At 38.0% G+C, this 13,686-nt stretch overlaps 1 protein-coding gene across 1 annotated transcript; it reads left to right on the forward strand.

Moving 5' to 3' along the window:
* The first annotated feature begins 7,302 nt into the window (after window positions 1-7,302).
* LOC123393346 (H/ACA ribonucleoprotein complex subunit 3-like) lies at window positions 7,303-7,518 on the forward strand. Its single transcript, XM_045085038.1, has one exon. It carries the CDS (start codon window positions 7,303-7,305, stop codon window positions 7,495-7,497), a length of 195 nt encoding a protein of 64 aa, XP_044940973.1. The 3' UTR covers window positions 7,498-7,518.
* The last annotated feature ends 6,168 nt before the right edge of the window (window positions 7,519-13,686 follow it).

Here is a 13,686-nt window from a genome sequence, read left to right on the forward strand (position 1 = left end):
GGTGTGGCCTTCTAGAGCTTGATAAAGGAAATAATAAAAATATTATAGCTTTTATTTCCAAAATTAATTATAATGGTAACAGTGATAATAAGTAAATAATGTAAATTTTTAATGACTGTCAATATAAGGTATTGCGCTAACTCAGGATCAATAAAACATGGTTCTTGACTTCTCCCTCTGTTACTATATAGCACAATGATTCACAAATTTTGGAGTGAATTTAAAAATCTGGGAAAGTTGGGAGTGACATCACCAAAATATCAATATAGGAGACCTCCATCACTGCACAAAGATCAATAATCATAAAGCTATCCATGAATATAAATGGCTCTTGGAGAGCTCAGGTGTCCTCTTAAAAAATTTTAGTAACATAGTAAAGCAAAAACACTTGAGAATAATTAGACAAGAAAAGAAGAACTTTTCATTTTGCCTGCATCATCTCACCCCTCAAGTTGGAACTGCTCAGTGCCAAGGGCCCCAGGCAGAGAGAGTTCCACTTACCAAAAAAAGAAAAAAGCAGAGTGAGTGACCAGCTTCTCCAGGCTTTCAGGGTACTACACAAAGGTCCCGATTCAGTTTTACCCCACCCAGAGACCAACAAAAGTAAGATATACAGAGATGACTAGGAACAAGAAGAAACAGTAGCTACTAATAGCAGCCACATAGAAGGACCCACTGCAGAGAAGCCAGGCAGGTTTAGCCAGTGAAAAAATCAATTGCCAGCTTAGCCTCCATGGAAGTAATGTCTCTTCCCATTAATTCCCCTCTTTGGCTGTGAAAAGAGCCTGGAAACCGCACCAGCAGGCAGCCCAGGCCTCTGTTGTTGCACAAGTGTAAGATGCCAGTCTAGACCCCCGACACTGACCCCACCAACATGTGTGCACTTAGGGCCAGCCTATCTAGCTGTGCACTTGCACACTGCAACCCTGACAAGCCTGATAATTGTCACTGGCCTCTGCTGAAGCTTTCAGGCCTTGGAGTACGATTGTGGAGACATAGGGGAGCACACCAACAGCCAGGGATTCTGTAATTGCTTGTGGGCCTGGACTAGGCCCTGTGTTCTGTCACTAGCCCCACCAGCTGTGCACCCACACATCCCAGGTTTGAATCCTGTCAAGAGTCTACATTGCTGTACACCCATGGTAATACCCAACAGCCACAGTAGTGCATGCCAGGGAGCCTGTAGCTGGGCCTGTCCTTTGCTGCCTTCCATGACCTCACCACTGCATGACATGCCCAACTGACACATGACATGACACAGGCACCTGCATCTGGACTCTGCAGCCAAGTATGCCACCACAAGTTCTGGCCACAACCACTACATGCCTAGTCCCTAACCATTGTACCAGGAAGTGTCACTGAGGGCCCTAGGTGCCGCTGAAACCACTATGGATCCCTTCAAGGCTTACCAAGGACAACAGTGTTGTCAATGCTGTGGACTCTCATAGCCTTAGCCAAAGAGAACCATGCCACCCACACCCCGCACTTGGTGCCCTGCATCAGCATGCCCCCCTCTGAGGTCAACATCCTATATTACCCAAGTCAGGCCATAAAGTTCAGGTGACTACTTCAAAAGGCTATTGGAATCACAAAAAATTAGGAAAACATGACTCCACCAAAGGAATAGAGTAAATGTCCTGTAACCGGTCCCAAAGAAATGGAGATCCAACAATTGCACAACAAATAATTCAAAACAGTTGTTCTAAAGATGTTCAGGAAACTATTAAAAAAACACATATTAACAACAAAATACAAGAAAAAAATGGAAAGCTCAGAAAAGAGAGAACATTTTTTAAAAACACCAAGGAGAAATTTTGGACCTGAAGAATACAGTAACTGAATAGTTCAATAGAGAGCTACAATATCAGACTTGACAAAGCAGCATAAGGAATCAGTGACATAAAAGAGAGATTAACTGAAATTATCCAAATAGGGGAGCAAAAAGGAAAAAGAATGAAAAAGAATAAAGAAAACCTATGAAAATTATGGGGCACCATCAAAACAAAACAAAGCAAAAAACAATGTAAGGATCACTGGAGTCCCAGAAGGAGGAGAGAAAAATGTGGTAAAGAGCTTAGTTAAAGAAATAATGGCTGAGAACTTCCCAAACCTGGGGGGAGAGATTTGGAGATCCAAGTTAATGAAGGTAATAATAAGTCACCATAAAATTTCAACCCAAAATGATCTACAAGATGCAATATAATGTAACTCACTAAATCAAAGACAAAGAAAGAAATTTCAAAAGCAACAAGAGGAAAAAACTATCATACAGTGTAAGCCACATGAGGCTACAGCAGATTCCTGAGCAGGGACCTTGCAGGCAAAGAGAGAATGGGATGATATATTTAAAATCCTGAGAGAAAGAAACTACCAACCAAGAATACCTTAACCTGGCAAAGTTGCCTTCAAAAAGGAAGGCAAAATGAAGACTTAGCCTAAAAAAACGAAAGCTGATGGAGCTCACTACCACTAGAACTGCCTTTCAAGAAATGCTGAAAGTAGTACTTGAAACTTAAGTGAATGTTTGATAATTAGTAACATGAAAGCACATAAATACGCAACACTGGTATGTTAACCATTTAACTCTAGTTTAACAGTTAAAGGACAAAAGTTTTTAAAAATAACTAGAGCTACGTATTGCCTGGAGCACTGGGTATGGTGTATAAACCATGAATTTTGGAACACTAAAAAAACAAAATGAAATGAAATTAAAAACTACAGCTACAATGATTTATTAATGGATACACAATATAAAAAGAAGTAAACTGTGACCTTAAAAATACAAAAGGGGAGCAAAAGTGTAGAGTTTTCACATGTGATTGAAGTTTAATTGTTATCAGTATGAAATAGACTGCTATACATATAGAAGTTTCTTGTAATCCCCATGGTAAGCAAAAAGCAGAAACCTATGATAAATTCACAAATGATATGTAAAAGAGAATCAAAGCTTCCACTATTGGGGCGCCTGGGTGGCTCAGTGGTTTAATCCTCTGCCTTTGGCTCAGGTCATGATCTCAGGGTCCTGGGATCGAGCCCCACATCGGACTCTCTGCTCAGCGGGGAGCCTGCTTCCCCCTCTCTCTCTGCCTGCCTCTCTGCCTACTTGTGATCTCTCTCTGTCTATCAAATAAATAAATAAAAATCTTAAAAAAAAAAAAGCTTCCACTATGGAAAATTATCAATTCAGAAAGGAAGGAAGTCAAAGACAAAGAAAAGTATAAGGGAACTATAAAACAGCTAGGAAACAATGAGATGGCATAAGTAAGTCTTTACCTATCAATAATTACTGTAAATGAAAATGCACTGAATTCTTCCAGGAACAAAACACAGAGTGGCTGAACAGATAAAATATATAAGACCCACATATATGCTTCCTACAAAAGACTCACCTCAGCTTTAATACACATAGGCTAAAAGTGAATGGATGGAAAAAGATATTCCATGCAAGTGGAAACCAAAAGAGAGCAGGAGTAGCTTTACTTACATTAGACAAAAGAGACTTTAAGCCAAAAATAGTAACAAAAGACAAAGAAGGCCATCATTGAATGATGCAAGAATCTACTGATCAAGAAGATATAACAATCATAAATACATATATGCATCCAACACGAGAGCACCGAAATATATTAAGCAAATACTACTAGATCTGAAGAGAGGGGCACCTGGCTGGCACAGTTGGTAGAGCATCCAGATTTGGGTTTTGGCATAGGTCATGATCAGGGTCATGAGATGGAGCCCCGCATCAGGTTCTGTACTCAATGCAGAGCCTGCTTAAGACCTCCGTCCCCTCTGCCTTTGCCCCTACCCCATGCTCTCTCTCTAAAATAAATAAATCTTGGGGCACCTGGGTGGCTCAGTGGGTTAAAGCCTCTGCCTTCAGCTCAGGTCATGATCTCAGGTCCTGGGATAGAGCCCCGCATCAGGCTGTCTGCTCAGCAGGGAGCCTGCTTCCTCCTCTCTCTGTCTGCCTCTCTGCCTACTTGTAATCTCTGTCTGTGAAATAAATAAGTAAATAAAATCTTAAAAAAATAAATAAATCTTTTTTAAAAAGTATGAAGAGAGAAACAGACAATACCATAAGAGTGGAAGACTTTAATACCCTATTTTCAATAGTAGATAAACCATCCAGACAGAAAACCAACAAATGAATAAATGTTGGGGTAAAATGGGCAATAGTAAATACCAGAGCAGAAATAAATAAAACAGAGACAAGAAATATAATAAAGAAGATTAACAAAACTAAAATAGGGGCACCTCGGTGGCTCAGTGGGTTAGGCATCTGCCTTCCACTCAGGTCATGATCCTAAGGTCCTGGGATCAAGCCTTGCATCCAGCCCTCTGCTCAGCAGGGAGTCTGCTCCTGTCCCCCCTGCCCCCACCCCTGCTCTCTGACTGCCTCTCTGCCTGCTTGTCATCTTTCTCTGTAAAAAAAAAAAAAAAAAAAAAAAAAAAAAAAAAAAAAAAAAAAAAAAAAACAGGGTTCCTGGGTGGCTCAGTGGGTTGGGCCACTGCCTTCAGCTCAGGTCATGATCTCAGGGTCCTGGGATCAAGTCCAGCATCAGGCTCTCTGCTTGGCATGGAGCCTGCTTCCCTCTCTCTCTCTCTGCCTGCCTCTCTGTCTACTTGTGATCTCTCTCTATAAAATAAATTAAATCTTTCAAAAAAAAAAAACAAGAATAAAAAATCCAAACAAAACTTCAGCTACATTAGAAGAAAAGAGAAGAAGACTCAAATAAATAAAATCAGAAATGATCTTCTATTCCTTCCTGATCCAGTTTTGGAAGATTATATGTTCCTAGGATTTTATCCATTTCCAATTTGTTGGCATATTATTTTTCACAGTATTCTCTTATAATACTTTGTATTTATGTGGCATCAGTTGTTACTTCTCCTCTTCCATTTCTGTTTTTGTTTATTTGGGTCCTTTCTCTTTTTTTCTTGGTCACAAAATATCTCAAATAGACATAGCAATCTTGAGAAAGAAAAACAAAGCTGGAGATATCACTATTCCAGATTTCCATAATCAAAACATTATGGTACTGTCACAAAAAGATCAGTGGAACAGAAGAGAGCTCAGAAATAGGCCTATACTCATTAGCTCAATTAATCTATGATAAAGGAGGCAAGACTACAAATGGGGGGGAAAAGACAGTCTCTTAAATAAATGGTATAGGAAAACAGGACAGCCATGTAAAAGAATAAAAATGGACCACCTTCCAAAACCATACACAAAAAATAAACTCAGAATGGCTTAAATACCTAGATATGAAACCTGAATCCATAAAAATCCTAGAAAAGAACACAGGCAGTAACTTCTCTGATATCAGTCATATCAACATTTTTTTAGATATGCTTTAGATATGTTCCCTAGGGCAAGGGAAACAAAAGCAAAAATAAACTTTTGGGACTACATCAAAATAAAGAGCTTTTGTACAGCAAAGTAAACCATAAACAAAACAAAAAGACAACCTACAGAATAAGAGAAGATGTTTCCAAGAGACATATCCAATAAACGGTTAATATCTAAAATACATATTGAACTTCTATAACTCAACACTTAAAAAAATTCCAGTTTCAAAATGGGCAAAAGACTTGAAAAGGAGTTTCTCAAAGAAGACATACAGATGACGAAAGATCATGAAAAGATGCTCAACATCATTCATCATCAGGGAAATGCAAATCAAAATAACAATGACATATCATCTTATACTTGTCAGAATTGCTATAATCAAAACCACAAGCAATACCAAGTGTTGGCAAGGATGTGAAAAAAAAAGAAAAAGGAATTCTTGTGCAGTGTTGGTGAGAGTGCACGCTGCTACAGACACTGTGGAAAACAATATGGAGGTTCCACAAAAAATTAAAAATAGAAATACCATATGACCCAGGAATTTCACGACTATTTACCCAAGAAAATGAAAATGCTAATTTTGAACAGACATATACATCCCTATATTTATTACAGCACTATTGACAATAGCCAAGATATGAAAGCAACCTACATTTCTATCAGTAGACAAATGGATAGGGAAGAAATAGAAAATGGAACAAACTGAGGGTTTTAGAGGAGAGGAGGGTGAGGGGATGGTGATGGGTATTAAGGAGGACAATGGGTGTTATACACAAACAGTGCATCATGGGACACTACATCAAAACTAATGATGTACTGCATGGTGACTAACACAACATAAAAGAAAGGAAGGGAGAAAGGAGGGAAGGAAGAAGAAAGAAAGAGAGGGAGGGAGGGGGAGGAAAGAAGAAGAAGAAGGAAGGAAGGGAGGGAGGAAGAAAGAAAGGGAGGGAGGAAGAAAGAAAGAAAATGGACTTTTATGCAGCCTTAAAAAGGATGAGATCCTGCCATATACAACAAAATGGATGGACCTGGATGGTAATATGCCCAGTGAATTAAGTCATACTGAGAAAGACAAATATGGGATCTAAAAAACTCAAATGAATAAACAGAAAAAATGCAGAATTAGACCTATAAATACAGAGAATAACCTGATGGCTGCCAGGGGAGTAGGAGTGAAGGGATGGGCGAAAACGTATGAAGGGGAGTGGAAGATATAAACTTCTAGCTATGGAACAAATAAGTCATGGAAATAAAAGCCACAGCATAGGGAAAATAGAATTTTATGCATCGTATAGTTAAACATGAAAACTACAGGAGCACCAAAGTGACTTGATCAGTTAAGCCTCTGTCTTCACCTCAGATCATGATCTCAGGGTCCTGGGACTGAGACCTGCATTGGGTCCCTTCTCAGCAGGGAATCTCCCTCCCTCTCTCCCTCTGCCCCTCCCTCTTGGCTTGTGCCCCTCTCTCTCTCTCTCTCTCAATAAATAATCTTTTCTTTTTTGAGTGGTTTAAAAAAAACATGGTAGCGACATTTGTGGCGAGCATAGCATAACATATAGAGAAATTGAATGACGTTGTACACCTGAAACTAATGAAACATTGTGTTAACTCTACTCAAACAGAAAAAAACAATTAAATAAAATCAGAATGAAAAAGGAGACATAACTGACACCACAACTATAGAAATATCGTAACAGATCCCTGTGAACCATTATATGGCAATAATCGGAAACCAAAAAGAAATATATAAATTCATAGAAACATATAACCTATAAAGACTGAATCATGAAGAAATAGAAAATATGAACACACCAAGAATGAGTAAAGACACTGAATCATTAATCAAAGACCTCTCAATGACAAGAAGCCCAGCACCAGATAATTATATTGGTTGAATTCTACCAAACATTAAAGAAGCATTGGGAACATCTCCTTTCAGCGTTGTCATGTTTCTCCAGTATTACCTCAATGAGCAGGGAGACCAAGTCTATACTCTGAAGAAGCTTGACCCTATGAGACAACAGACCTGCTCAGCGCATCCTGCTTTGTTCTCCCCAGATGACAAATATTCTCAACACCGAATCACCGTCAAGAAATGCTTCAAGGTGCTCATGACCCAGCAACAGCGCCCTGTCCTCTGAGGGTCTCTTAAGCTTCACGTTTCTTCTGCTACCCCTCAGAGACTTTCCCAAACCAAGCTCTTCAAACTGTGAGCCTTGAAGCCTTCTTACCACCCTTGCTGTTTGGAATCCGGTTTCATCGTTTCCCTTGGTCGTGCTTGTGCAGAGCAGTTATGGTAGCCTCCCTCTTAAGGGAACAAGTTTGAATTTTCTTTCCCTATTTTGAATCACTGCTAGGTTATTAAAATGATTTGAAAACGCTAAAAAAATTAAAGAAGCATTAACATCAATACTTATCAAACTCTTCCAAAAAACTGAAGAGGAAGGAATACTCCCAAATTCATTTTCCATGTCCAGCATTGTCCTGATACCAAAGCCAGATAAAGACACTACAAGGTGGGTGCCTGGGTGGCTCAGTGGGTTAAAGCCTCTGTCTTCGGCTCAGGTCATGGTCCCGGGGTTCTGGGATTGAGCCCCGCATTGGGCTCTCTGCTCAGCGGGGAACCTGCTTCCCCTCCTCTCTCTCTGCCTGCCTCTCTGCCTACTTGTGATCTCTCTCTGTCAAATAAATAAATAAATAAAATCTTTTAAAAAAAGAGACACTACAAGGGAAAACAAAACAAAACAAGACAAAAAACCACAGACCAATATCTTCTCTGAACATAGATGAAAAATTCACAATAAATATTAGCAAACAAAATTCAAATCACAATAAAAGTACCATACACTATGATCAGGCAGGATTCATCCTTGTGACACAGGGATGGTTCAATATATACAAATCAATAAAAAAAACATAATAATAATAAGAACAATCATAAGAAGAAGGACATAATAATAATAATAAATAACATCTTTAATAGAATAAAAGATAAAAATCATATGATAATCTCAGTAGATTCATAAAAAGCAATTGACAGAATTCAACATCCATTCACGATAAACGCCCTCAACAAACTAGATAAAGAAACATACCACAACATAATAATAAAAGCCATACTGGATAAGCACCCATACTTCATACTGAATGACAAAAGCTTAACAGCTTTTCCTCTAATATCAGGAACAAGACAAGGATGCCCACTCTTACCACACCAACTCAGTGCAATCAGGCTAGGAACTAAAAGTTTTCTAAATCAGAAGGAAAAAGTAAGTTCTGTCTATTTGCAGATGACATGATTTTATATATGGAAAATCCTAAACATTCCACCAAAAAACTGTTAGATGTAATTAACAAATTCAGGAAAGTTGCAGGATACAATATCAACATACTGATATCAGTAGTGTTTCTATACAATAACAACAAATTACCTGAAAAAGAAATTAAAAATCCATTAACAATAACATCAAACACAATAAAATTCTTAAAAATATATTTAACTAAGGAGGTGAAAAGATTGTGAATAGCCAAAGCAATCCAGAGAAAGAACAAAGCTGGAGACATCATACTTTCTGATTTTAAACTATATGTAGTAATAGAGCTATAGTAATCACACAGTGTACTATTGTTCATAAAAGCAGGCATTTAAATAAACAGAAAAGAGATCCTAGAAATAAACCCATACAGTTAAAGTCAACTAACTTTTGACAAAACATCAAGAATATAAAATAGGGAAAAATGGTCTCTTCAAAAAATGATACTTGGGAAACTATATATCCATATGCAAAAGAATAAACTAGACTCCTTTCATCATACACAAAAATCAATTCAAAATATATTGAGGACTTGAAGGTAAGACCTTAAACAACAAAATTCATGGAAGAAAATATAAGAAGTATATTTTATATACTCTTTAATGTCTTGGCAATGACTTTTTTTTTAATACCAAAAACAAAGGCAATGAATGAAAAATACATGTATGGGACAGCATCACACTAAAAAACTCTGTGCAAGGGTGCCTTGCTGGCTTGGTCAGTAAAGCATGCAACTCTTGATCTTGGGTTTGTAGGTTTGAGCCTCATTTTGAGTATAGAGATTACTTAAAAAAAATCTTTTCTAAAAAATTAAAAAAGAAAAAGCTCTATGCAGCAGAGAAAACCACAACAAAAGCAAAAGGCAAGCTATGAAACATGACAAGGATGTCCAGTCACCACCTTTATTCTTCATATTACTGGAAGTTCTACCTACAGCAATCAGACAACAAAAACATATAAAAGGTATCCAAATTGGTAAGGGAAAAGTAAAACATTCACTATTTGGAGATGGCATGATAATGTAGGTAGAAAACCAAAAAGACTCCGCACAAAGCTGCTAGCACTGATAAACAAATTCAGTAAAGTTGCAGGATACAAAATTAATACACCATAATCTGTTGTGTCTCTATATACCAAAAAAGAAGCAACAGAAAGAGAATTTTTTTTTAAAATCCCATTCAGGAATGCAATGAAAATAATAAGATACCTAGAAATAAACCAAAGAGATGAAAAGCTTGTACTCTGAAAACTATAAAAAGAACTGATGAAAGAAATTGAGGATGACACAAAGAAATGGAAAGACAGTCCATGCTCATGGATTGGAAAAAGAAATATTGTTAAAATTCCTTTGATACCCAAAACAATCTACACATTTAATACAATCCTATCAAAAAAACCCACAATATGATTTTTCACAGAACCAGAACAAACAGGTTTAAAATTTGTATGGGATCACAAAAGACCTCAAATAGCTAAAGCAATCCTGAAAAAGGAAAGCAAATCTGGAGGCATCACAATTCTGAATTGCAAGTTATAATACAAAGCTGTAGTAATCCAAACAGTATGGTATTGGCACAAAAATAGACATAGAGATCAACTGAACAGAGTAGAAAACACAGAAATAAACCCACAATTATATGGCCAATTAAATTATCTCTGACAAATCAGGAAAGAATACCCATGGGTAAAAGTCCTTTCAACAAATGGGGTCCAAAACTGGACAGCAACATGCAAAAGAATGAAATTAGACTACTTTCTTTCAACATACACAAAAATAAATTCAAATTCAAAATGGATTAAAGACCTAAATGTGAGACCCGAAACCACAAAAATCATAGAAAAGAACAAAGACAATAATTCCTCTGGCATTGGCTATAGCAACTTTTTTTCTAGATAGGTCCCTGAAACAAAGGAAACAAAAGCAAAAATAAACTATGGGAACTACATCAAAATAAAAAGCATTTGTGCAGTGACAGAAACAATCAACAAAACTAAATGGCAAACTATGGAATAGGAGAAATTTACAAATAACACACCTGATAAAGGGTTGACATACATAAAAAAGAGTTAGAATCCAAAATCTATAAAGAAATTTCAAAGCTGAACACACACAAAATGAATAATCCAATTTTTTTTATAATTTTTTATTTTTTATAAACATATATTTTTATCCCCAGGGGTACAGGTCTGTGAATCACCAGGTTTACACACTTCACAGCACTCACCAAAGCACATACCCTCCCCAATGTCCATAATCTCACCCCCTTCTCCCAAACCTCCTCCCCCCAGCAACCCTCAGTTTGTTTTGTGAGATTAAGAGTCACTTATGGTTTGTCTCCCTCCCAATCCCATTTTCTTTCATTTATTCTTCTCGTACCCACTTAAGCCCCCATGTTGCATCACCACTTCCTCATATCAGGGAGATCATATGATAGTTGTCTTTCTCCACTTGACTTATTTCGCTAAGCATGATACGCTCTAGTTCCATCCATGTTGTCATAAATGGCAAGATTTCATTTCTTTTGATGGTGCATAGTATTCCATTGTGTATATATACCACATCTTCTTGATCCATTCATCTGTTGATGGACATCTAGGTTCTTTCCATAGTTTGGCTATTGTGGACATTGCTGCTATTTTAAAATGTGCAGAAGACACAGACATTTGTCCAGAGAAGACTTACAGATGATCAACACACACATTTGAAAAGATGCTCATTATCATATATCATCAGGGAAATGTGAATCAAAACTACAATGAGATATCACCTCATACCTGTCAGAATGGCCAAGATAAAAAAAACACCAGATATCAGGAGTGGTGAGGATGTGGAAAAAAAGGAAGTCTTGCAATGTTGGTGGTAGGAATTCAAACTGGTACAGCCACTGTGGAAAACACTATGGAGGTTCCTCAAAAAGTTAAAAATAGAAATATGCCATAATCTAGTAATTGCGCTACTGGGGTTTGTTTTTTTTTTGGGGGGGGGTTGTTCTTGTTTTTGTTTTTGCACTACTAAGTTTTTAACCAAAGATTACAAAAACACTAATTCAAAGGGACCATGCACCCTTATATTTACTGCAGAATTACTTAACAATAGCCAAGATATGGAAGCAACCCAAGTGACCATTGATAGAGGAATGGATAAAGAAGATGTGGTATATATAAAATGGAATATTTTTCAGCCATAAAAAAAAGAACAAACGTGGTTAAAACTAGAGAGTATAAGGGTGTATAGAGGGAAAAGAAACAAGATGACAGAGGAGGAGGAGACCTAAAATCATCAGGTCCCAGGAGTTCAGTTAGATAGTTATCAAACCATTCTGAACACCTACAAACTCAACAGGAGATCGAATAGAAGAAGAGCAACAATTCTAGGAACAGAAGAGCAACCACTTTCTGCAAGTTAGGATGTATGGAGAAGTGAATCTGAGGCAATATACAGGAATAGACTGTGGGGGGAGGGGCTGGCTCCCAACAAACGGTGGAGCAACAGAGCACAAAATCAGAACTTTTAGAAGTTGGCTCCACTGAGGGACCTCACTCCAGAGGTTAAGCAGGAGTTAGAGCCCTCGCAGGAACAGTGTGGTCACAGAAAGAACAGGGGTGTCTGAGTGTGGCAGAGCTCCAAGGTATCAGAGCAGGGAAGCTGGCAGCAGAGATGAAGCCAAGGAGGGGGCTCTCAGCTTGGGGTTACCTTAAACTGTGATCTCAAAGAGCATGGACCCCACAAGTCGCTGACCCAGAGAGACTCACCTTCCTCTTCTGGGAGGAACAGGATGGCAGGAATCTGCTGGGTTTGGAGACTCCAAACAAAGCCCTGCGTCAGAGATAGAAATGCTTGGACACAGGTTGGAGACCAGAGAGATATGAGAGATTGACTGCTTTTCTCTCAGGGCACACTGAGGAGTGGGACCCTGAGCTCTTGGTTCCTCCAGCCAGAGATTGGGAGACTGGTATCATTATTCCTGTCCTCCAGAGCTCTACAGAAAGCATTCGGGGAACAAAATCTCCCGAGACCAAAATTGTGCAGATTAGTTAGCCTGGCCCCTGGCAAAGGCAGTGCAATTCCGGCTTGGGCAAAGATATTTGAGAATCCTGGCTACAGGCCCCTCCCCCAGAAGATCAGCAAGAAAATCCAGCCAAGACCATGTTAACAGATCAGTGAGAACTGCAGAAATCTGGAATGCAACACATAGAATTCATGGATTTTCCTCCATGATTCTTTAATCTTTCAAAGTTAAATATTTTTCATTTTATTTTCTTCTTATTCAGTTTTTAAAATTGTTCCTCTTTCCTATTTTAAACTTTTTAACTATTCTATCTTATCTATACCTTTTTTAAAAATCTTTTTAAATTTTCATTGTTATATTCTATCCCTTCGTTGTATTTAACCTTACTTTTTTGTATACATATAGGCTTTTCTTTCTTCAGGGATACAGTTTCTTCTAACAGATCAAAATATACCTTAAATCTAGTGCATGGATTTTTTTTTAGTCTCCAGCCTGCTCACATTCTTTCCTATTTTTTTTTTTAACCAACTTGTCTTATCAATTATCTTTTTTTTTTAGTTGCTCAGCATCAGGGAAATACAAATCAAAACCACAATGAGGTACCACCTCATTTAGTCAGAATGGCTAAAATTAACAAGTCAAGAAATGACAGACATTGGGAGGATGTGGAGAAAGGGGAACCCTCCTACACTATTGGTGGGAATGCAAGCTGGTGCAACCACTCTGGAAAACAGCATGGAGATTCCTCAAAAAGTTGAAAATAGAGCTATACTATGACCCAGCAATTGCACTACTGGGTATTTACCCTAAAGGTACAAGTGTAGTGATCTGAAGAGGCACACGCACCCAAATATTTATAGCAGCAATGTCCAAAATAGCCAAACTATGGGAAGAGACTAGATGTCCATCAACAGACGAATGGATAAAGAAGATGAGGTATATACAATGGAATACTATGCAACCATCAAAAGCCCCAAATCCTGCCATTTACAATGTTGTGGATGGA

This window comes from Mustela putorius, unplaced genomic scaffold (genome assembly GCF_011764305.1).
Source record: "Mustela putorius furo isolate JIRA1106 unplaced genomic scaffold, ASM1176430v1.1 tig00000827_pilon_pilon_pilon, whole genome shotgun sequence".
In the NCBI taxonomy this organism is placed as follows: Eukaryota; Metazoa; Chordata; class Mammalia; order Carnivora; family Mustelidae; genus Mustela; species Mustela putorius.

Bases quoted from the DNA above. Each gene is read 5' to 3' on its own strand.
- LOC123393346 (XM_045085038.1), top strand. From the start codon at position 7,303: ATGTTTCTCCAGTATTACCTCAATGAGCAGGGAGACCAAGTCTATACT.